We start from the raw sequence: 24,269 nt of genomic DNA on the forward strand, positions 1-24,269 counted from the left end.
TAGTTATAAAGTCTGATTGCAGCTGGTATGAAGGATCTGTGGTAACACTCCCTCTTGCAGGATGGTTGTAGCAGTCTTTGGCTGAAGGAGCTGCTCAGAGCCCCCACAGTGTCATGCAGAGGGTGAGAGAGGTTGTCCATGATGGATGTCAGCTTGGCTAACATCCTCCTCTCACCCACTTCCTCCACAGAGTTCAGGGGACAGTCCAGGACAGAACCAGCACTCCTGACCAGTTTATTCAGTCTTTTTCTGCTCCTCTCTGCTCCCTCCTCCCCAGAAGACCATTGCAGAGAACAATATAGTATTCAAACCTTGCTGATGATTTGTAAGGTTCTGGGAAATTTCCCGTAACATTTGGTTTGAATTGTGCCTCTGGAAAGTATGAACCTGACATGCCAGATAGAGTGTTTCACTTATCCATAACACAGGATATATCTCACATTCATCTGAGAAACACCTCATTGAAAGTGTTTGGGAAGGGCAGGACCTTGGAAAAAGTCTCAAAGTGTGATCGGACAAAAGTTCTGTCTTTTTCATTCAGTACGGGCGATCAGAGCAAGGATGCAAATGACAAAGAGGGCATGCACAGCTCTGGAGTGAACTGCTTAGTAGTCATTGCTAACTGCTGGAACTAGCTGATGAATCAAACTCATGTTGATGCTGGTGAAGAGATAAGCAAGAACCACTTTTGATCTTTCAGTTAGATTCTTTGCTCTTCTTCTAATCAAGAAATATGGACTAGTTCTACTGAAATTGCAGTACTGTAGCTACACCTGAGCTGATACAGTTGAATAGCAGTTTGCAGTGTAACTAAACTACCTGCCTGTAGCTGCTGCCTCATTCTGACCCCTGACAGATATGGAATCTGGACAGTCCATCAGCCTGGCAAGGTTATGAAAATATCAGTCTGAAGAGGTCTGTATCTATCCCCTCATTCCAAAAGACTTGGGACACAGGAGCATAAAAAAGTAGTAGACTTAAGTGACATGGGCAAGGGGTGTGGGATTGATCCTTACTGTACAGCTACAGTAAAGTATCAGTAGATTAAAAGATGTGGGAAAGGTATAAAGATATTTGTAGAAATCGACAAAAACAACACTATCTGTACGTTGTAACCCTCTAAATGTTCCCAAAGAAGAGCAGATTGTACTTAACATGGAGCTAAAACACAGCAGAAGAAAAAAAAAGTCAAGCACACAATATCTACTTTTTTCCCTCACAGGGCTCACGGTCCAGATGCAGTCCTGATGGCGGAGGGTCAGACCACCAGACCTGTGGAGCTGACTCAGTCTCAGATGCTGCACATCGCTCAGCAGATAGCATCCGGCATGGTCTACCTGGCCTCACAGCATTTTGTGCACCGTGACCTGGCCACCAGGTTTGTCACTCACTGTCACCAAACTCTCCTGCTGTCTCTAAAGTGTTGGCACTTCTAGCGTTGAGGTTTTTAGTATGTGTGACTGCAAACAACCAAATTGTTTACTTTTATTTGTGCTGGACTTCATCCTTCTAGCTCCTTGATAAAAATTCCCACATGAAGCTGGGGTGAGCTGATGTGTACACACAAGAGGTAGTCAGTGCACATAAAAGAACTAAAAATAATTGCCCTAAAAATAACATATAGAAAAATCAGCTATCTAAAAAAATGTAACAAAACATCCAGTGCTCAAGTTACATGATGTTAAACCACATATAGGGTTGACTGATAACTATAGCGTAGGCTTTATAAAGCATCTTAACTCAATGAAACTGCATGCTTTTTCATCCTGTTTTTACCCATAAGGAACTGCCTGGTGGGGGAGAACCTGCTGGTAAAGATCGGAGACTTTGGCATGTCCAGAGACGTCTACAGCACGGACTACTACAGGGTAGGTGTATGTGTCGATATCTTTTCTGGCCCCTTTTTTAGCCTCACCTCTCCCTGCTGCATGGGTCCCTCTCTGCTCCTCCCTCCTGCATGGGCATGACTGACGGACGCCGCAGACTTACGATAAGAAGCTTGCTGTGGTAGGTCAATTAAACTGAGCATAGCGCAGTGGAGTTAAACACACATGAAGCTCACTGTGATGCTACCCTGTATATAATTACATGACCTCAGTGGGAGGGGAGCTAAGTGGCATGCAGTGTCGGGTCTGTAAGGCTACTTTATGTTAAATAAGGACTTTGCTTGGAGTAATACAGAAGAGGAATATATTTTATTACTGTTTTATTCATTCTCGGTACATCCTATTCTTGTTTTAAACTAAGAATTCCTTTTAAGGCCACATTAACTATTAATTATTATAGACCAATACATTTTAATAAACTGTTAATCACCCTGGGATTAAGGTCCTAAATTATTGGATAGAATTTGAAGAGTGAAAATGCGTTAATGACATGCTGTTTGGTGCACCAAAGTTAAGTGACCACAGTGGTACTAGATACCTCACAGGTCAGGTCTGTGGACAAGGCAAAAGTAAAAGAACTTTGTACTATCACATATTTAACTTTTAATCTTTTCTCTACCTTTTTTTGCTTCTCTATTTGTATAAATGTAGCTTTTTTCTTTGGTTTAGCAAATTTAATCACCTCAGTAAGTTCTTTTTTCTATCAAAATAAAATCAGATTTTTTTTTTTCTGAACAGAAAGTAAAGCTTTGATTTAGACAGTGCCAGTTTAAAGGGGAAATCAGAACGAAGACTTTTCTTGAGAAGATCTCAAGGAGGCGTCACCGCTGTTCTTTTGAATTGCAGGTCATGTTTGGTATCAAATGAAATATGTAAAAAAATACTAAAATCTCTCCCAAGTGAGAGGGATCTGGCTGCAGATCATTCATCTCTGATGGCCACTCTCACAGCCCATTCATCTGAGATGCTGTCTATCTCGGAAAGGAAGTGCCACAGTTTGCCAGCACAACATATTTCCAGTTTTTGTTTATTAATTAAAAAAAATCATCTGTAATCATAAGCAAAGTCTGGCCATTACGTTAATAAAATAACCACATAGCAAACATTACAGACTAAGCAACATTTCATCAATAAAATAGAGGAAAACAGTCAAAGATTTAACCCAGGATTAAATTATGCATAGACCTGTTTTAGAAATACAGTAGTTATACAAATTGTGGCTTGCTTTAACTATGTTAGCTGTAGCTAAAGCTAACATAGCATATTAGCTTTAGCTACAGCTAACATAGCTACAATAGCAAGGCATAAGCCAATGTAGCTAAGTTAGCTTTGGCAACATTAGCTTTAGCAACTTAAGCATTAGCAGAAGTAGCAGAAGCTAACATAGATACACTAGTAAGGTAATTAATATTACTACATAAGCTAATGTAGCTTAGTTAGCATTAGCAATGTGAGCTTTAGCAACTTGAGCTTTATCAGACGTAGCTAAAGCTAACATAGCTACATAGGTGTATCTATGTAGCTTTGTGAGCTTAGCTCTAGTTGCCTATTTTAGTTAGGTATATCTGAGTTAGCTTTAGCAACATGAGCTTTAGCAATGTGAGCTTTTGCGCTTTAGATAATGAAGAAATAAGGCTAACAGTACAAATAAAAACCCATATAAATAGAATAAGTCTAATTTATTTATTTTATGTTTATAAAACTGATCAAAATGAAACATTTTGACTATTTATACCTTGAAATTTTGTAAATTCATCAAAATTACCACTGGATCACCCTTTTTTTCTCAACAAACTGTGGCAACATCCAACTACACTATATAGAACTATTATCCTTCATAATTTTATGCTTAAATTACTACACAAACAAAACCTATCATGACGTTTAGCATTACTATTCACCATGTGAGTTTCTTTAAGTTATCCAGGTTAGTTTTGATGTTAGGGCCATTTGTTTGGGAACAAAAGTGACGTAAAACTGCATTTTTTCACGTTCTGGAGAAATCAGAAAGCTTGAGACACTCGGAGTCACTGCTGATTGGTCGGATGGTGTGATGTCACTTTGCATGATGTTTACTGATCTCCACTGATTGTCTTAGAAAAATCACCCTGGTTCTACTGTATCACAGAGAATTGAGGGAAGTTGACCACAGTGGCCATATATGGTTCCTTAACTGGGATATATGCACTGAGAAAATAACTAAACTAGAACTTCTGAAAATGTAAACTTTGTCACATTGACCAAGGATCACTGGATTTCAGTGAGTCATTTTGTACATGCACTTATGCATATCTCTTAATATATAACTGTGTTCAACACTGTTTGACAGAATAAGAACTTTCAAGCTGTTTGCTACCTTTAAATCAGAGGTTCCCAAATTGTTTAACCCACAACCCCCAAAATAACAGTGCCAGACCTGGGGACCCCCCCCGTCTCTGGAGGTTGGTAGGGAATAGTTAAACACAGCTGTGAACATTCAAGAATAGTCTTAAGAAGACTTAGATTTAAGGAGTTTTTTTAAATATAATTTTGATTTCAGTATAAATCTCACCCAATGTCAATAGTTTTATACTAATTTTGTGCATATAAATTTACAATAATGTGTAAAACATGCAATTTTCAATCAATGGTGTAGCAGTGCTGCTCTCATTTAAATAATAAATCTAAAAGTCAAGCTTGCACAGGATTCCCCAGTCGCCCTTTTTGGCAGTGCTGTGTCTCCTTCAAGCTCAGGTCTTCTATCAGTTGCCTGAGACCCTGAGGGTTCTGCACAGCGTCTTAGCTGTTCCTCTATGCGCTCTACTGGACAGAGATCGCAGATGTTAGTCCAGGAATCTGCTGGAGCCACTCTCCCAGTTTTGGGGGTTACAGCCCAGAGTGCTATCTTCTTTCACTCGCATATTAGCCTTCCAGCAGATCCATGTCCTCCAGTCTCTGAATGTCTTGAACCAGTAGCCCTCTTGTCTTAAAGTTGACAAAGACCTCTTCGACCTGGGCGACAGCCATGCTGGTGAAATTGTTGTTTTGATAACAGGAAAGACTTGGTTGAGTTGTTTGGTAGAGAGCCCACATTGGATACAGACCGTGCTCTGACTGAGGTTTGAACCCTGGGTGTTAGACAAGTAGTTGTAAAAATATGTATGTAACACTTCATAAAAGTACCATGTTTATTAAACAGTTTAAATAAGACAATGTTTGCATGTGCAAGCAAATTTTTAAACTGAATAGGGAAATATTTTTGCATATTGTACCCTCTAAAAGTTTGTATTGTACTTTTTTTTCTGTTGTGGAAATTTTCACATAAAATATTAAACATGGCCAAAAACTGAAGGCACTTTTAAATTGAAACATTGCTTTTCCAAAAACTGTTGCCTAAAATGCTTTATTCATGACCATGAAACAGGAGTCTAGAATCAATAGCTTCTCTTGAGAAATGTATTAAACATTGTCTTAACCATCAAAAACTTTCTACAGTAAAAACTGCACAAAGTCAGTTCATTTCTAAGACTTTCACGTAGCCGAATTGTGAATTTATTGATTTTTCTGTCACTCCAATCAGCTGCGCAACAAAATGGTTTGTTTGTGTTTTTTTAATATATGTTTTGGGCCTCATTAGAGCTGTACTAAATACAAATTATACAGAGCAACTATAGTGAAAACATACTTAAGGATGCATAGAGAAGGCATACAGAATAACCAATATACTGCAGCAAAACAGGGTGTAACCCACATGCTCTCCAATCGTGGCCGTGGCAAAGAAATCGCAACAGTGCAAAAACAAAAAGGCTGCAAACACACATTCACAAAAGGTAAAGACATGAAATTCATTTGTGTGGCTGGTTAGTGCATAAATGTTGTAGGAACATTAAGCAGCTCTTCTCTGAGTGTCAAGAAGCCTGGGGTTCAGGAGACTTACTGTGTGTGCATTCAATCCCTCTGTACAGCGATCTGTCACCTTTCCTAAAGGCAGAAATCTAATAAATCGCACTGACTGATTGATAGTGACTGTCCATTTTTCCTTGCTCCTTTCTCCCCTCTGCTGTGACAAAGTGACACCAGTGACACAGACAGAGCTCAGAGGACAAGGAGGAAAAAAAGAAAGAGTAGAGCGAGGAAGGAAGGAGTGGCCATTCAACAAGAAATATCCTCCGTAGTCAAGAAGTGATAACAATCAATGTACAGATCAAGAATGTCTTTGACATTTTTAATTTTCTAAAGGATTTATTACTCTATCACTACACTGAGACAAAAATAATACAATAAATAAACGATAAAATACACAACTTTAAAGTGGGGGTATTATACTTTTCTGACATTTAAAACATAAATATAAAGTCACAATGTTAGGTGTCCATACTCCACGTATGCAAATTTTCAAATCGCAAGATAGACGTATGCGGCAGTAATCTTGGAATTAGCGCGTGAACTGATGAAAACGGTTTATTGAAAATCTCGCTGAGATTCTACCAAGACGAGATTTCGATAGACCAGACTGATATGTTCATCACAATAGGATCTCCTGACTGGTTCGTGGTTCGTCCATGCTGCCAGCAAAGTGGAACAGACCGCCCCCACAAGGCCTTTTAGCCATTAGCCACTTAGCAACAGAGTAATTAAACTCTTACCAAACAGATACATCCTGCTCTATCCTTCGCTGCTGCTGCTTTTCTTCCCCCCATCTCTCCAAACTATCAGGATCAGACTCCGGGTCTAACACATACGGGCGTATATCAAAATTTTCTATATTTTACTTAGTCGGACCGGTTCATTCAAAGTTTTCAACTACTAGCATAATAACATTAGCCACATTGGAGGGGCAGGCACAAAACATTGAGTCCTGCCGCCGGCCAGCCTCCGGAAAAGTGGCCAATCAGAGGAAAGCAGGTCCGTGGATAGGGGGGAGTTAAAGAGACAGCAGGGAAAACGAAGCATTTCAGACGGAGGTTAAAATAAGGGTTTTTCAGGACGCCAGTGTGAGAAACATGAGGAGTTTTTTGAGCTGTAAACTATGTAAAGCTACTACGTGGGTATCAGAGAGATGGTGTAAAGCTTTGAAAAAAGGCAAAATACCCCCACTGTAAGTTACTTCCCCCAAAGAACAGAATATATATCACATCTGTATAAGACACGGTCTTTTTTGGCAACCGTGCAAAGCTGATGAATTGGCTAGATTCCACGTCTGTCATCAGGCAGATCCACCTTGCAGAGCTCCAGTCTAAAATGTGTCCGGTCTGATGTGTTCACAAAAGACGCGAACGATCGCCTATGCATCTGGTACCCCTTGAGCCTAAAATGCACACTTTGTTGATGTTCTTTTCAGTAGCTCAGTCCTCTTTTACAATTAATATTATCATATAATTTATTTTTTGTTCATTTTTGCACAATTTTCAGAATTCTGGCCCTGCTACAACAATCACCCCAACGTAAATAAAGTAAACTTTTTTATAGACTAATATCATTAGTGTGCAAAAAGTCCCCATTGAAACCAAATCAAACCACTGCTTCTGATAAGCCATAAGCCATTAAGGCATAAAACATGTATTTTCTGGTGTCTGGGCTTCATTTGAGAGTTAGGGCTTTACATTTGGCCCTGAATAGGTTTTTACCTCGTGACATCTCTTATAACATATATGGACAAGGGCAGGAAATACATGTTTTATTTCCACTTGAAGTGGTCATTTCTTACCTTGAATTCTAAGAGATGGAGAGAGAATTTAGCCAAGAGGAGGTCCAAAAAGCCCTGGATGTCGTGGTACCATCTGAGATGGCTTTTACACTAGGGGCCTGGTCCTGGATCCAAGTGCACTTGACCCCAAAGTCTGGTTTGTTTTGATCAGTGTGAATACAAACGAACAGCGCTCTGACCCAGGCCCACTTGGAAAGGGGGTCTTGGGCACGATTCAATTGGACTCTGGCACAGTTCGGATGCACACTTTGCTCAGGTCATGACCCGAGTGGTTGGAATAGTAGCATCTTCTTCTTTCTCCTCCTTGGCAGGTTGGTAAACCAGCTACGTGCATACCGCCACCTGCTGTATCAGACTGAGTACATTCACAAGTGGGCCCAGGCACGGATCAATGTTGCCAGTGTGAAAGCAAGCCAGTGGGGGGGAGAGAGGAGAGGAGGGTGGAGGAATCGCGCGCAGCATGGTTCAAAACCACTTGGTCTAGTGTGAAAGCGCCCTGACTCAGACACCATCACTGCAGACTCCGACATCGACTCCGCAGACGAGTAATGCATATTTACAAATGTTGCTACTAATTATTGGCATATGCCAGGCTGCTGTAATCAAAAAGGAATTATTCTGCTTTGCATATAGTAAACTGAAAAAAATGTGTATTTTCTATCTAAAACTGCAGTGACACCATGATTAACATATGGCATTTAAAGGTTTAAAAATGTTAAAAGAAAGAGAATTTAACATTTATGATCAGGGCAGACTTTAGTCAAGAAAATATAATTCAATAAAAATTGAACAATTTAGAAATGTTTTGATATTTCATTACATGATTTGAGGAGTGCATTTATGCAAAAAGGGTGCTTAACGTAAGTAAGTTAGAATATTTACCCTTATGAAAAAAAAATTATATTACAAATGTTGCTACTAATCATTTCAGGGACCAATCTTCTTTTCTTATTTGTCTAGTACTACTTCTCTTTAAAAAAGCAAAAGTGACGGATTAAAAAATGCGATTTTTTTTTTTATTAGACTACTTGATTAATCGTCAGAAGAATCAATACTATCTGGTTTTACCCTCACTAGTGCAGTCTCATTTTTTATAGCCATACTTCATTTATAAAAATACGATCAAGTTATCATTTCAAGACTTACATATTAAGCTTAAAATTACACAGAACACATATCTGTTGGTTTTTTTGTCCACTAATTGATGCCCAGGTTTAAAACAATTTTTGTACTTGATCCAAAAATCAAGACTTTTAGCATTCCAACACTGTGAGGGATTCCTAATCAGCGCAAATTAAACATAAAAAGATGCATATGTGAGCCAAAATCAAGCTAAATGCTTAAAAATGCAATATTATAAATGTTGGTGTTTCCATCTTTTTAACCATCCCACTGTACAATAATGACCACAACTGCAAGGAGAATTAGAGTACATGAACTGCATTTTTACAGAAGGAAAGATAAGCAGATAGTTAAATACAAGGTTATTTTTCCTTTTAAAAATGGTATAATATGCTGAAATTTGGAAAAAATTACCAGTGCCAGTCCTGTGCAGTATGGAACACTGTCCTCGTGTGTAAAATTAACTGTTATATCAAATTTAAATGATCATATTTCCTGTTCTACCTGAATGAGAGCTTTAGAATAGTGATGGGTCATTCTTGAACGAGCCAGTTCAAAGAGCCGGCTCTTTTACAGAAACGATAAGAGCTGGATCCCGTTGGAAAGTTGTTTTTATATTTTTATATCTATAATTATTATTATTATAATTTGTAAATAGATTGCTTGTGTTTGTATGTTATTTGATTGATTAGTAGGAATGATCTTTTATCCACTGCCACAGGTACACCTTGCATTAAGGACTTTATGTCGGGTGTGTCATACATCCCAACCAGTGAGCAGATTTCATCTGACCCACAAGGTGTTTTGAGTAGACAGTACATTTTAAAAAATAACAGCATGATATTTACATCACTTTTAAAAATGGAGCATAGTTGGGGTAAATACCTGTCCAAATATCAATCATATGTTATAACATTGCAAAAATTGGCAGGTCAAATGAAGCCAAACAGGTTCCTGACTAAAGAGCCGTATGGGAGCCGAGTCTTTTTTCTGAGCAGAGCCAAATGAGCCGGATCACTGAAAAGAGTCGAAATTCCCATCACTATTTTAAAATCACATTCTTCACACAAAGTGATAGTAATGCAAAATGTGTCTTTATTTGAAAAAGCACAAGATGAAGTCATGGACTCCTGCATATGTGGTCATGACTGTGCACGTCCAAGCATTTTATCCTGATACATTGTTTGCACTGGCACAAAGGGGGCAACTAATTTTTTAAGTGACGTAGTAGGTATTTTAAACTGGATTTTATAGTAGAGAGCAAAAGCAGTTGGCCCCCTTTTACCAAATTATGCACCTGATTATTCCAAATAATTTTTAAATATATACTGTTATATTAATTATATTTATACTCATAAATATTTATGTGACAGAGGAATGTCTGTACTTGAAAATTTCAGGTTATATTTTCTAGATTACAAAGAGATTCAATCCACTGTAAACATTTTATGAGCTTTCTAAGATTAAAGTATGTTATGACCACACAGGGCTAAGCCATAACTATAAAAAGGTCATAAATATGAGTTGAAAATGTGAACAATAATCTCTTTGTTATACGCAAATGCAAAATGATGTCATTGATCTTTTTCTAGAGGCTGCTGTGATTAAATCTGGAATAGCTGGTTATGTTTGGCATCAAATTAAATATGCAAAAAGATTAAAATCTCTTCCCTGTGGCTTTCTTCAGTACTATATCTGTGTGATGACACAACCCCTCCTCCTCCTTCATCCTTTCACCCCCCCAATAATGCCAAGCGCCGAGACTGTAGCCATGGCGACGGTAGAAGGCAGTGGCGGCGGGCCTCAGAGTTGTATCCAGCGTTTTCTCAGGAAGAAAAGTAATCAGAGAACTTGTGTTTAGTATGCTGAGGCAGTACGAGAGGAAGAGAGGGGAGAGACGGAGGTGTGGGAGACGGAGGCAGGAGGGTGGCGACGAGATGAAAGGAGGGAAGGAGCAGGGGGACGTAGAGATGGAGGGAGAAAATAAGACAGGAATAAATAGACTGAAAGAGAAAAAGCAGTTATAGAGCGATAAAGAGACAGACATGCTGAGGTGGGGGAGCTGAGAAGAGGTCTGTGTACAGTGTACAGGATAGTCAAACACAAACACATTCTGCAGCAGGAAATAAGAGACGGAGGGAAACAGCGAGAAATGACAGAAAAGGACTTGGAGTTAGACAGACGAGGGAAAAACAACAAAGCAGAGGAGAGGTACAGGATGGTGGGAGGTAAAACACAGTGATCGAGCTGTGTTTCAGCATCCAGGAGAGGCAGGGAGGTGTTTGTATACTGGTTGGTGGGGGGTTCAGTCATGCTCTTGCGTCAGAGGGGAGCAAAGATGAGTCATAGAGGAATTGTAGCCCCCCCCTTCCTACCTCAAACACCCACCTAATGCTTATGTGTGTGAGTGTGGGCTCCAGCGACGTCATTGAATCCCCTGTTACACAATGGAGCTGACAGCGAAGACGTACAGGAGGCTTCATTCAAATCTTCAGCTCTCCCTGCCTGCATATATTTATGTCACACTAGAGGCTGAATGCACATACGCTGCACATTCATTCCTACTCTCCCGGCGCTGATTCAATGCCCAAATGTGTAGGATAAAGGAGAATTAAATGTCTGCTTTGGTTTTAGGGCTGCAGTCTGACTGTTTTACGCTGCTGACACAGAGTGCTGAAAAACACTGGCAACAAAGCAGAGCTAAATAATCTCTGCGGAGTCATTTGGCTGGTGTGCTTTTTTTTCTGTTCTTTTTTTTTTTTTTTTTCATTTTTACAACCCATCTCTGGGTCCCAACCAGCTCAGACAAACAGCATCTTAATGGAGCACCTGGAGAGGCCAGAGAGGAGCTGTATTCAGAGCAGGAGTGAGTGTGGAAGTGGACAAAAAACACAGCTGTGACAAATATACATCAGAACAAAGAGGATACTGTGACTGCTTACTGAAAATCGACCACACTGAGACCTATTTTTACAAACATGAAAATACATTCATTTTAAAACCACAATTAAGAGCTCAGATGAGATTTTCTACTTTTTTAATTTGTGTGTATACTATATGGACAAAGATATTCGGCTGCTGACCAACAGGCAGGACTGTAATCACTGTATTCAAATACATGTAGTTAACTACATGTATTTTATTCTGTAGAGCATTTATGAGGTCAGGCACTGAGCCTGGCCCACAACCTCCATTCCATTTCATCCCAAAGGTGATCCATGGGGTTGAGGTCGGTGCTCTGTGCAGGTTAGCCAAGTTCTTACACACCAAACTTATCAAACCATGTCTTTCTATTCCTTGCTTTGTGCACTGGAGCACAGTCATGTTGGAATTGAACAGGGTCTTCCCCAAACTGTTGCCACAAAGTTGTAAGCATTAACCTTGCAAAGCAGATGGATGCGCCCATTTCCATGTTTCTCACTGGCAAATCCACCTTGCAAAGCTCCCATCTAAACAGTTTGGGCCCAGTTAGAAAATGACAGAACCAATCAGCGACAAGGGGCAGTACTTTTGGGTGTGGCAGAGTCTTGAAGTAAGCAAGCAGCAACAAGAGGCCAGTGTGGATATGGCCGAAGACATTAGCGTGGATGCTGCTAAAGCACCAGTTTTATCAGAACTTGATGGCATTTCTTCATTAAAAGAAGAACAAAAACCAGCATTGAGTTGTTTTCTTTTCAAAAATGACAAAAGTCATGTACTGACATGTCTACAGTCACCATGATTCACATTATGCAGTTCTCTATGGAGTTTACTCCTCAGTAGGGGCTATGTCACGTATTTTGTTGCTCTGATTGGCCCATAAGGACGTGACAGACAGAACGTTCATCCAATCACCCTCAGTTTTTTTTTTTTTTTTTTTTTCCCAAAGGCTCTGTCCTTCTCCAAATGCTGTCTATGAGAGGTTTACCAGATGGATGTGTGAAACACATCCATCTGGCGAGTCAGGTTATGGAAGCATACCATTGTCCAAAATGTCTTGGTATACTTAAGCATTAAGATTGGCCTTCACTGGAGATAAGGGGCCTAGCCCAAACCCTGAAAAACAGCCCCATACCATTATCCCTCCTCCACCAAACTTCACAGTTGGCAAAATGCAGCCATCTACTACATCCAACTCTTGGCACTCGACTTGGGGATGTGAGGATTTTTTTGTGACTACACTAATGTGAGTAGAAGTTAAGAACACGTCAGCTTTGGAATCAGCAGAGCTTTGGTGACTTAGCAGTTGTTAATCCTGCTCTGTGATTTTATGGTTTTTGGCTTCATGTCTGAGTTGCTGTTGTTCCTAAACTCTTCCACTTTCTAATAATATCACTTAAAATTGCCCGTGGAACATCCAGCATGGATGAAATTTCACAATCTTATTGCAAAGGTGTCATCTTTCAAAGTCACTGAGCTCTTCAGAATGACACATTTTATATCACAAATGTTTGAAAATGGAGACTGCTTGAACTTTAAACACCTGTGGTAACGGGTCCGATTGAAACACCTGAATTCAGTAATCAACAGGTGTAGCCAAATACTTTTATCCTCATAGTGTATGCAGCACCTATCACATTAACAACCACAGTGATTCATAAAGACTCCACTCATATAAACTAGGATTTACATGTGTTTTGGGAATTCAGATGCATGAATGCTCTTCAGTGCATACTGAAAATGATATCTGATGGCTCAGACTGTCATACTGAGGTGTTCTGGGATTCCTTCATCTAGACCGGATTACTTGTGTGGATGCTACACATGTGTGCTAACACGTTGAAGACCACCTTATCAGCAGACATAATCTGCGGTATACTCTGCTAGTAAACAAAAAGCTTTATTTATGTCTAGCTCATCATAGGCAGAGCCAGTGGGTGACTTACCTGGCTAACAGCCCCAGATTTTTACACAAAAGCCCTGAATCTTTTAGCATGGTAAAGATAGTTATCTGCGAAGAGTCATGATAGTTTGGAGCAAAAGAAATAGATGATAATAAATGAAACGTCATGAAATTTTCATTTAAATCAGCCAAATCAAGCCATTTCTATAATTTCATATCACACAATTTTTAAGACAAAGAAGTTGAAATTGTTGCTTTTCAACATGATGGTTTTACAATGATAAATAACAATCGATATCGGCAATGACATTGGCTCTAAAGAGGATGGAAACATCACGACTCCCAGCACTTTACTCTCACGGCTTGCAAACACAAAAATGGTCTATAGAAGCAACTTAAAAAGACTACGGCAAGAAAGAAGTTCATAAAATAATTTTAAAAGAATATCAGTAGATTTAAAGACACAATATGTAGAATTTCTGCTCTGAAATATCTGTAGTGATTTAAAAAGTGACCATTCCGATGTTATGTTTTAGTAATTTAGGTCCCACAGTATCTATTTCTTACTTTTATATTCTAATTGTGCCTTTTAATGGGGGCTGCCATAGATTGTGAGTTTGGTTGCTCATACTCACGTCCATAACGTGGACCCCCCACCCCACCCGCATTTCCAGCAAGTTAAGACTAACGTGGCTCAGCACCGCCAACCTCCTTCTCAATACTACTTCTTGTTTTGAACAGAGAAGTCTGTTCTATAAAAAAGCACATCATAAGTATTTACCAAACAGAAAACCAACATTTTATTTTCATTCATAAATTTATCACAATGAGGGAAAAATGTACTTTAAAAAAGCGCTTCCAAGCTGGGATCGGTCCAAGGTCCAAGTGCTCTAGCACCGCCTCCAGCATGAGCAGGAAGTTTCTTTTTCAATGCATTTTCCCTACACTACGAGAAATATAATGGCAAAAATATAACCTTGTATGTCCCTATGCTGAATTTTAGGTGTGAAACATCAATTTAAAGTGAATCCCCTATTCTGTTAATATTAAGATAATCAAAAGTCACTTCTCTGTCATTTTTGCCCAGGCATTATTAGACTGTAAATGATGACACTATTGTTAAAATTCATGTGGGGAGTGAAAGCCAGATATTGAAATTAAGTAGGCATAATTTTTCTCCTGCCAGGAGAATATTACCTGCCTGACTTCATTGTGTCAGCTGTTAAGGTTGGTGAGGGTGGGTCGGTATTGGGCTATTTTTTTAGGGTTAGGGCTAGGCCCATTATCTCCAGTGAAGGGCAACCTTAATGCCTCAGCATAACAAGACAATGCTATGCTTCCAACTCTGTGGCAGCTGTTTGGGGGAGGCCCTTTTCTAGAAGAGTGGAAGCTGTTGTAGCTGCAAAAGTGGGGCCAACTCCATCTTAAAGTACATGTGTTTGAATACGATGGCATTTCAGTCTGTGCTGGGGAAATGTAACCTTGCAAAGCAGAGGGATACGCCCGTTTCCACGTTTCTCACTGGCAAATCCATTTTGCAAAGCTTCCGTCTGAACTGTTTGGGCCCGGTTAGAAAGTGAGCAAGCAGCAACAAGAGGCCGGTGCAATCATGGCGGAATGTCTATGTCTGCCATGTCTACAGTCACGATGGTTCACATTATGCAGTTCTTTATGGAGTTTACTCCTTCAGTGGGGACGCACCTCCGTAGTGGCTACGTCACATGTTTTGTTGCTCTGATTGACTCGTAAAGATGTGACAGAACATTCATCCAATCACCCTCCAAATTTTTTTCAAAGGCTCTGACCTTTCCCAAATGCTGTCTATGAGAGGTTTACCAGATAGATGTGTGAAACAAATCCATCTGGCATGCCAGGTTAGGGGAAATGACCAGGTGGCTGAATTTTTTTGTTCATGAAGAGTAGCTGGAACTAAATGTGGCTTAGAGGCATATGTCTTGGCACCCCTTATTTGGTATTTTAAAACGTAAAGGTCGGCAGGCATGGATGATTGTATTGTGTTAGCGCTTTTTGACAGTGGATTTAATTAAAGCTTTAGAAATACACTATAGACAACCTATAGATCACCCATTATCCTGTAACAAAGCCATGTGGGAGAGCGAGCTCTATTACCGTGGAAAAGAAAAAACACACACAAAATCACACCTACACACCACACACACAAACACACACAGCACCAGCATTCTTGGAAAGAGTTTCTGTTTCCATGGCAACACAGAGGGCAATTAAGGTAGAGTTTCTGTGCAACAAAGAGTAGGTGGAGTTAGTCACATAAGCTCCTCCTACACCCACATCCCATAATGCTTTCTTTTTAAGCTTGTCCAGTTTCCATGGATACATCCAGGAGGTCACCACAGAGATCCCAAACCCCTCCTCTGCTTTATTTTTCACTCCTCTTTTTTAGGCTTTCCTGGAAGAGTCAGGCGTCGGTCTGCTGCTGAAATGATGCATATTTATAAGACAGTGAGAGAGAGGCAGACAGACTGGCTCAGAGACAGAGAGGTGAGAACGAGAGAGAGGAACAGCAAAGGAGACAAAGACTGACAGCACAGAGACAACAGAGAAAAGGCTGAATGACACAAAGAAAGATGGATCTGCGTAACTTCACTGAGAATCTTTGCGTCACCGTTAACATGACTTTCTTAATATTTGATGCTCCTGCACATAGAAAGACAGGCACATGAAAAAATGAGGCTCTGCATCTCAGCACCTTCATGTTCTTTCTTTTTCTTACTTTATGAATTCAGCCTTGAAGGCCTTTTTAAACTGCCCTCCTCTTGTCTTATTTCTTTTCTCTCTCTCTCTCTCAGAGTGCACAGACAGACAGTTAACAAACATGAAAAAATGCAGCCCTGCAGTTCAAGAGCCTGGTATTAATATTTCAGACCATCAGGGGAAATGATCAGCCATGATGAATAAAACAAAAAGACTAATGCATACCAGCCGGTCCAGGCACCTCAGTGAATAAATCCTGTCAGAAAACTATCTATCCAATGGAATTTAATTGAAGGAACAGAGAAAGTGTCCCGAATCACAATGGAAGTCTGTTTATTATATAGGACTCTGAATTTACTACAAGGTTGTTACTGTTTGTAACTTTTCATTTGGTTTTATTGTGTTTGTTTTTAGCTTTCTGTTTTAAATTAGAACATTTATTCAGCTTAATTCTAGTTTACCAGCTTGACAAAGTTGAGTTGTTTCCGTGATTAGTTTTTGTAACATTTTTATTTGTTCTAGTGTTGGTTTTAATTTATTAGTAATGGGTATTTTTTTTTTACGTTTCTATCCTGAGCAAGGGCCCAAAAACAACTAGCGGTCTCCAGGCATATTAGCAGGGATGAAAAGGGCCAGACAAAAGAGATGCCATCGAGCTTGACCTTGACATACGACCTTTCTAAGCGATGCACGTGTTGACATTTGTTGAGCTTGAACTATAAGGTGAGACGTATTTTAAAGTCAAATGCAAACGCTGTCTTAGGATGAAATGTGGAATCATTCTTTTACTACTGACCATCATGTGCTGTGAAAGTCAAACTTTTGGACATTTTCTTGTTAGCAGAAAGCTAGAAAGTGGCTTTTAGTCTTTTTAAAATGTAGAGAAGTACAATATTTCCCTCAAAATGTACTTGAGTAAAAGTATAAGAAGTGATTTTGAGAAGTACTCAAAAACATACTAGTACAAAAAAATCTGCTCAATTACAGTAACTTGAGTAAATGGAATTAGTTACTTTACACCCCTGCAAAAGGAAACCATATATTCCCAGTGTTTTGCATTGATTTTTTTAATCAAGATCAGACCTGATCACAAATATAAAATATTGATTGTTTTTTAGAGATGTGTACTTGAAGTGCAAAATCCCCCCTGATTTTTGTTATTAAAGAGGGGGTATTATGCCTTTTTTCAAGACTTTACACCATCTCTCTGATACCCATGTAGTAGCTTTACATGGTTTACAGCTCAAAAAACTACTCATGTTTCTCACACTGGCGTCCTGAAAAACCCTTATTTTAACCTCTGTCTTAAACACTTCGTTTTTGCTGCTGTCTCTTTAACACCCAAAAATCGGAAAAGAATAATCCCCTCTTTAAAAGAAATATACCTATTTCTTTTTTATAAAGTGAAAGCACTTTATAAAAAACATTATTATTTATAAATCGTACCTATTAAATACTGCTATTTACTTGGGTTTTTGTTTCAGATAAAAGAAGTACAAGTATGGTGTTTGAATAAAGAAATATTCAACAAACTATAGTTTTAAACTTTGAGATCTGAGCTTAGTTGTAATGGTTTGTGAATCAGATGTCTTGATAAACTTAGAAATAATATTTATAAACTGCAAATGAGCCCAGCAGACAAACACATCAGGTACAAAATACTGTATCTGTAAATTGAATGATCAGGTGTGCTGTTAGCCCGAGGTAGCTATGGTTGCTGACTGATGTCCAGTCATCTCCCATCAGTAAATCTTGCTTGGGCCAGCTGCTCCACTTTCGTTGCCATACAGTTCACGAATTCTTTTGACAATAGTTCTCATCATAGGTGTTTTGTAGGACGGTTCACCCGAGGCAATCTGGATATCTTTAAGCCCCTTGTCGTCAGCGATGTTGATGGTCTGCAGTTTCTGGCGCCCATTACAGATTGCATTAGTTTGCTTATATGTTGACATTTTGTGGGCAAATCCAGGTCTGCTGGACTCCGCCGCTGTAGCTGGCCGACCATGGCTTGATCCCGTGTTGTTGTTAATATCATTGCTAACATTAGCAAAAATGTGCTTTGCCCGAAGGTCAGAGACTTCAGACTCGTGCTTCGGTGTAAAGACGGTTCATCACTGCAGCACGTACCCACAGCTTTGGTTTTATCTTAACTAACATTCGCCAGGTTTTTAGAGAGAAAATTGCCATTGAGCTGGCTGTGTCTGACCCACCTGTAAACAGGCACATAAACATCCATCTTTTAATGTGTTAAGGTTTTAAGATTAATCAAAAGCATTAACACGTTAATGTTAACAGCCCAAATATATATATAGTTATTTATTTTATTTAGTACATGCAAATTGGATTTTCTTGGAATCATCACAGTCCTGAATGAATAATGGGAACAACTTCAATTTTAATGCATTATTTTTATTTAAAGACCTTTATAAATTGTTACTTGTGGGCAGCCAAAATTGGGTGCCATACATCACATAAATAGCAATAAAAATCCCACACATTAAATAATTTCCTTTTTTTTATTCGCACTAATTATTAAATCAAGATCAGACCTGGTCATAAATATCAAATAATGATTAATTTTTAGGAATTTAACCCTTTCAGTGCCAGTTTAATTAAAGAAAAAAGATTTTTGAGATGTAAAAACACACAAAATACATGATATACTTTTTATATATGACATGTAAATTGGGTTTCCTTTAAGGACATTCTCAAAGCCTTGAATATGCAAATAATGAGCAACAACTTTCATTTTAATGTTTTTTCTTTGTTTTTAAAAATTTAATCAGTTGTGACAACAGTGCCCCCATAGGAAACTAAGAAACAAGCATGCAATTTCCTCCCATGCCATTAAACATCTGACATTTGGAAAAGAACAGGAAAAAAAGCTAGTTGAAAGCACTGACTCCAGAATTCTTTTTCTTTTTACTGTGATGGCTGGGGGATCAAACACTGTGGTGTTAATGGGTTTCAACCTGAGTGTGCACAAAAAGTGTACCGAGCCTAATTATGATCCATTACAGTTTCTGGAAGTAACATTTTAAAATTCTACTGAAAAAGACCTTAGCCTTAAAATATGTATGTTGTTAGCACTGACAGTCGAAGGAATAAAAAAAAAAAAAAAAAAAAAAATGGCTCCAATACTGTCTTTGTTTAACACTTTACCACTACAGGTCACACCCGTTCACAACCTCCACATTTACACACCATGAGTAAAGGCTACTATGGCTGTCTGTATTAACTAATCCCATTCATACACATCCATACACATACACATGCTACTGCTGCAGATGTGGGAGCAACTTGGGGTTAAGTGTCTTACCCACAGACACACTGACATGTGACTGCAGGAGCTGGAGGTCAAAACCCTGACATCCAATTGAGACACAACTGACTTTACCTGCTGCCCCAGTTACACCTCCTTGTTTCTGGGTTTAAACTTTCAGAAACAACGGTACTCTCCCTACATGTCTCTGAAATAAATCACTTTTAGTAGAAAAAGGTGATTTACTGCACACTGGGAGGTGGGTGAGGTCTGATTTGGGCACAGATTATGAGTTTCTGACAGTGTATTTACACTAGAGACATAGCTTTACTGTTGTTTAATCCTAATACTACATTAAAACGTCTGCCCTCTACTAAACAGTGTTGTATTATGTGTTTTAGAGTGTAAACCATTGCCTGGCTCTTTTAAATTTTCCTTTTTATTATCCTTCTTACATTGTAACCCTCAGGCTGCACTGTTTTGGCAATTCTGCGCTTGGTTATGCTCATTGTGCCAATAAAGCACAGTTAAATTAGACGGAGCCGGGGAGAGAGATGACAAGCAAGGAAAAACAAGCAGCAGAACAGGGCGTTGGAGGCAGAAGAGCAAGCGCCTGGTTATGAGGAGTAAGAGCTACCGAGATGGAGGCAGATATGTTTCCCCAGGCGTACCACTGAACCTGATGGCTATCTGTGTGACCGTGCACATTTTATTACTCCATTAAATAACCCACTGACTAACAAAGAAATAGACCAAGTGTGGGTGCCAAGCCATTAATAACAGGCATAAACCTCAGAAAATGGATTGTGCTATCCATGTGGAGCAATGGAGCGCAGATGGGTCTGTAGATTCATGGAGGAGGAGACGTAAGCGGGGAGGGGAGGTGCTTTCGGAGTCCGTTCTCGGCCTGCACAGCATGAAAAAAATATGCAAAGTGCTATATAATTATTCAATAATGACATAACAATATAAACGGCAAGAAATGGACAAATACTAAAGATGCGTATTAGTTGGAACTCAGCTTTTGTGTCTGCTTGTCGTCATATTTTATACAACACCTGTACCTGCAGCATATTTTCGTTGCTTGACCCAAGGATGTCCTATACAGCAATCATGAGCAGAACCCTTAATCTTGTATCCAATCAGAATATCACAACAAAAGCTTCTTATTCAGTTCTAATCAGCATGAATCTGCATCAGTTATTCTCTGGTATTTAATATTTGTCCACTGACTGATTGTATTTAATGATTACAGCTCGATAGCAAACAGCTTACATCCCTGCCTGAGTGAATAAAAAGCAGTGCTCTTTCATCAGCTTATCCTTCAGTGAAGTAAAATAACATGCTGAAAGGCAGAGCTGTGTGTTACCGTAACAGAGATGATGCAATCTACTGTGTCATGAGGCCAGGCTCAGTTCAATGCCTCAGGCTGCAGGTTTAGAGGCACTACTTTAAAACATATTAGAGCTGCTATTTCTAAATCTAAGTATGCTGTGGCCCAATTTGAAATCTGAAAATTAAAACCCTTATACAACCATCACATGAGCCTTCTATATTTATTTCATGAGCAGAGAGATCCAGTGTGAACATAATATTTTCAGAGACATTAACATTACTAGGAAAATGTTTTGCTGAGTCACAAAGCTAAATTAATGAGCCTCCATCATTTACTTTGTTTTGGTCAGGCATCTGCAAAGACATCTTTAGTAATTTTCATCTGTTTAAATGTACATAGTGACTCCTTTAAAACATTCCTATTAACGTTAAGGCCCTCTTTTAAAATCTTTCTATCAAGAAGCAATCAATGTAGAAGGATGTATAATTGAGTGTCAGCTGTTAATTCAACACTAGTTAAACCATGACATCGGTCCCTTCAATCAGACAAAATAAATGATCAAAAGCTGAAATGTAAGTTTAATCTTTTGGCTGTGTTTTGTTAGTTTTGGGACTAAAAAGTCTAGAATTTTATGAACATTTTAAAATTGATCTCAAGTTTAAAAAGTTTGTGTTTTTACTTGCAAATGACCTCTAACCTTGATATTCTTACAGCTTGACAATGAACTGAAAAGATGCATCCAGTATAAACCACAGGCTGTGCGTAATACGGCATACCTCATTAAAATGACTGCACAATGAAAACAATGCAATAAACCTTTTAAAGTTAGGTTTCCTTAATGTTTTCTTGTCCCCTTGGCCTGAAAAGTCAGCATAACAGGGATATTTCCTTGATGTAATCCTGTCTTTCTGCCATTTCACCAGCCCAACTAGCCAGCAATGCAAGCCCACTACACAGCAATATGCCGACATGTTGAGAGAAACAGAAACAGTGCAGATGTTTTTCTTGTGGAGACAAAGGGTAAAGGGAAAGGATAGTAACTTTTATTACATAAAAGATTCATTTATAAAAGTAATTGATACCAGATTATTTAAATAGGAAACTAATGGGTTACATTAATAACTACAACAATAAGTAATCTGAGTACTCTGTTACCTTAAACACTGTGCATTATACATAAGGCAGAAATGAAATGGAGCTGGTATACAGTATATTTCAGGGTATGCCCAACAGCCTCTCTAAGTCTTCCCTGTTCTTATTTCCACTGTACTTCATACTTACATTATACTCTCTCCTTTTTGTGTGTGGTTTGTGTGTTGTGTTTAAAGGTTGGAGGTCACACCATGCTGCCGATCCGCTGGATGCCTCCTGAAAGCATCATGTACAGAAAGTTCACCACAGAAAGTGATGTGTGGAGTCTAGGAGTCGTTCTCTGGGAGATCTTCACCTACGGCAAACAGCCCTGGTACCAGCTCTCCAACAACGAGGTACAGTAACAAAAAAAAAAGATGATTTTACTATATCTGGAAGTTTTCCTCTCCACTAAACACACCAGCAAACACATTCAGAGTAAGGAGTTTCTGTGACTGTTCTGTGGGTAGGACAAAATAGCAAAATGGATGTATTTACTCATCCTGGCTTGTGTGACACAATCATTGAATAGCTAGAGCCAAATATTGACACTTATTTTAAAACACCTGAAACTGAAAATAAGATGTATGTATAAAACACAAGACTTATGTTCAATTTTGGTGAATAAATTCCACATTTTGAGAGAGAAATTTAGTTAAAAGTGATGACGTATTCCGGCTTCAAATCGGATTCCTAAAATGCTTTGCATGTGTCTCCAGTCTGCCAGAAGCACAAGCCAGAGTACATGGGCACATTTTAAAACAACACCTTTTTTTTAATTTGTGATATATATCCACAAAAATGAAACTATTTAGTACTTTCACCATATGGAGTTTAGTTTTTAATGAAGACTCCTCAGTTAAAAAAAGATAGCAACTGACGTGGGCAGAGCACAACACTCCGCAGGCCACATAAAAAGTCAAAGAAAAAATAGATTTAAAAAAAGATTACAGATGTCTAAGTGTGCATGAATTTATGGATGTCTGATATCTGCAGCCAGGTGCCTCTTAGGCTATGTTCACACAGCTAAAAATGACCCGAATCAGATTTTTTTGCTATATGTGTCTCATATCTGATTTTTTTCTGACAGTGTGAACGGCACAGATCACATTGTATGTGATCTTTTTGAATAAGATTCATGCCATTTTCATATGTGGTTTTAAATCAGATACATAGCAGATCTTCTGGAATTTGACTGCAGTGTGAACAGCCAAACAAAACAAATCAGATCTGAGAAAAGCTCAGAATTGAGCATTGAGGCCTGCAGTGCGAACGTAGCCTTAGAAACAAGAGCATTACAAACTCAGTTTTCCCATTTGCATGGAAACACTGCAAACAGAGTTTCCCTAAAATCTTCAATCTGGAAGGAGATTTTAAAAAGATGCATTTTCAGTGACCCAAAACACTGTTTGCATGGGTGCGGAGGGTCAAAACACATGGAAAACCTCAACTTTCAAAAATACCCGCCTACGTGGGGATGAGGTCTTAGACTCAAATGTAAAACACCTTGGAGGGCTAAAGATTTTTTCAACTTTGAAAGACTACGTTGAAAAAAGTATCAAAGTAAGAACAACATTGCATCATAAGCTGCATTTCCATTACAGTTCTTCACAAAATAAAAGCGATATTTCTTAAATTTCGACTAAGTACAGTTGCGCTTTGCATGTTTCCTTTGAAGGGAGTTTGGGCATGAGCCTCGTAATTCTTGTACGATCTCGTCTCGCGAGACTCCGCTGCAAGGAAGCTGGACGCTCAAAACTTGTTGGTACGGTTATGATCACATCTACAGCGGTTGCCTTGGCAATTCTGAACAAAAGACGAAGGCAACAGATGATAGTTCAGAGGCAAAGTCTGCATGTATGGCAAAAGCCACGTATATGGACCTAAATATGATGTCAAGAAAAGTCTTGTCTCCTCTTCTGTCCACACGCACCGCGCCATGTTGTCTCAGAGTGAACTGGTCACGTGAAAACATACATTACGTCCTGTGATGTGTAAATGTGGAAAAAGTGTTTACATTGCACTTTTGCAATATATTTCTACATTGAAACATCTGAAAAACCTCCTCATGAGAGCATAAAAATTTTTTAGTGATATTTGAGAGGTTTTTGGAAGTTCAGGTGTTTCCGTTACCAGTTTTTATTGGGCTATTTAGATTTTGCACATTTCTAAGGGTAATGGAAATGCAACTACACACAAAAACTAAAATGTTGGGAATATTTGAAAGGTTGAATGACTTTTTTAAGTGAATGTATGAAAGAGTTGTAAAGGATGAAGTGAGATAGAAAAAC

At 38.9% G+C, this 24,269-nt stretch overlaps 1 protein-coding gene across 1 annotated transcript in view; it reads left to right on the plus strand.

Annotated features, from left to right (window-relative positions):
* The window catches only part of ntrk2a (neurotrophic tyrosine kinase, receptor, type 2a), a 178,664-nt gene that overhangs the window by 145,046 nt on the left and 9,349 nt on the right, over positions 1-24,269 (plus strand). Inside the window, exons 17-19 of the mRNA XM_041787159.1 lie at positions 1,223-1,378; positions 1,784-1,868; positions 22,176-22,334. Of these exons, the coding sequence (XP_041643093.1) occupies positions 1,223-1,378; positions 1,784-1,868; positions 22,176-22,334 (400 nt within the window). The remainder of the gene's footprint in view (positions 1-1,222; positions 1,379-1,783; positions 1,869-22,175; positions 22,335-24,269) is intronic.

This window comes from Cheilinus undulatus, linkage group 5 (genome assembly GCF_018320785.1).
Source record: "Cheilinus undulatus linkage group 5, ASM1832078v1, whole genome shotgun sequence".
Classification (NCBI taxonomy): domain Eukaryota; kingdom Metazoa; phylum Chordata; class Actinopteri; order Labriformes; family Labridae; genus Cheilinus; species Cheilinus undulatus.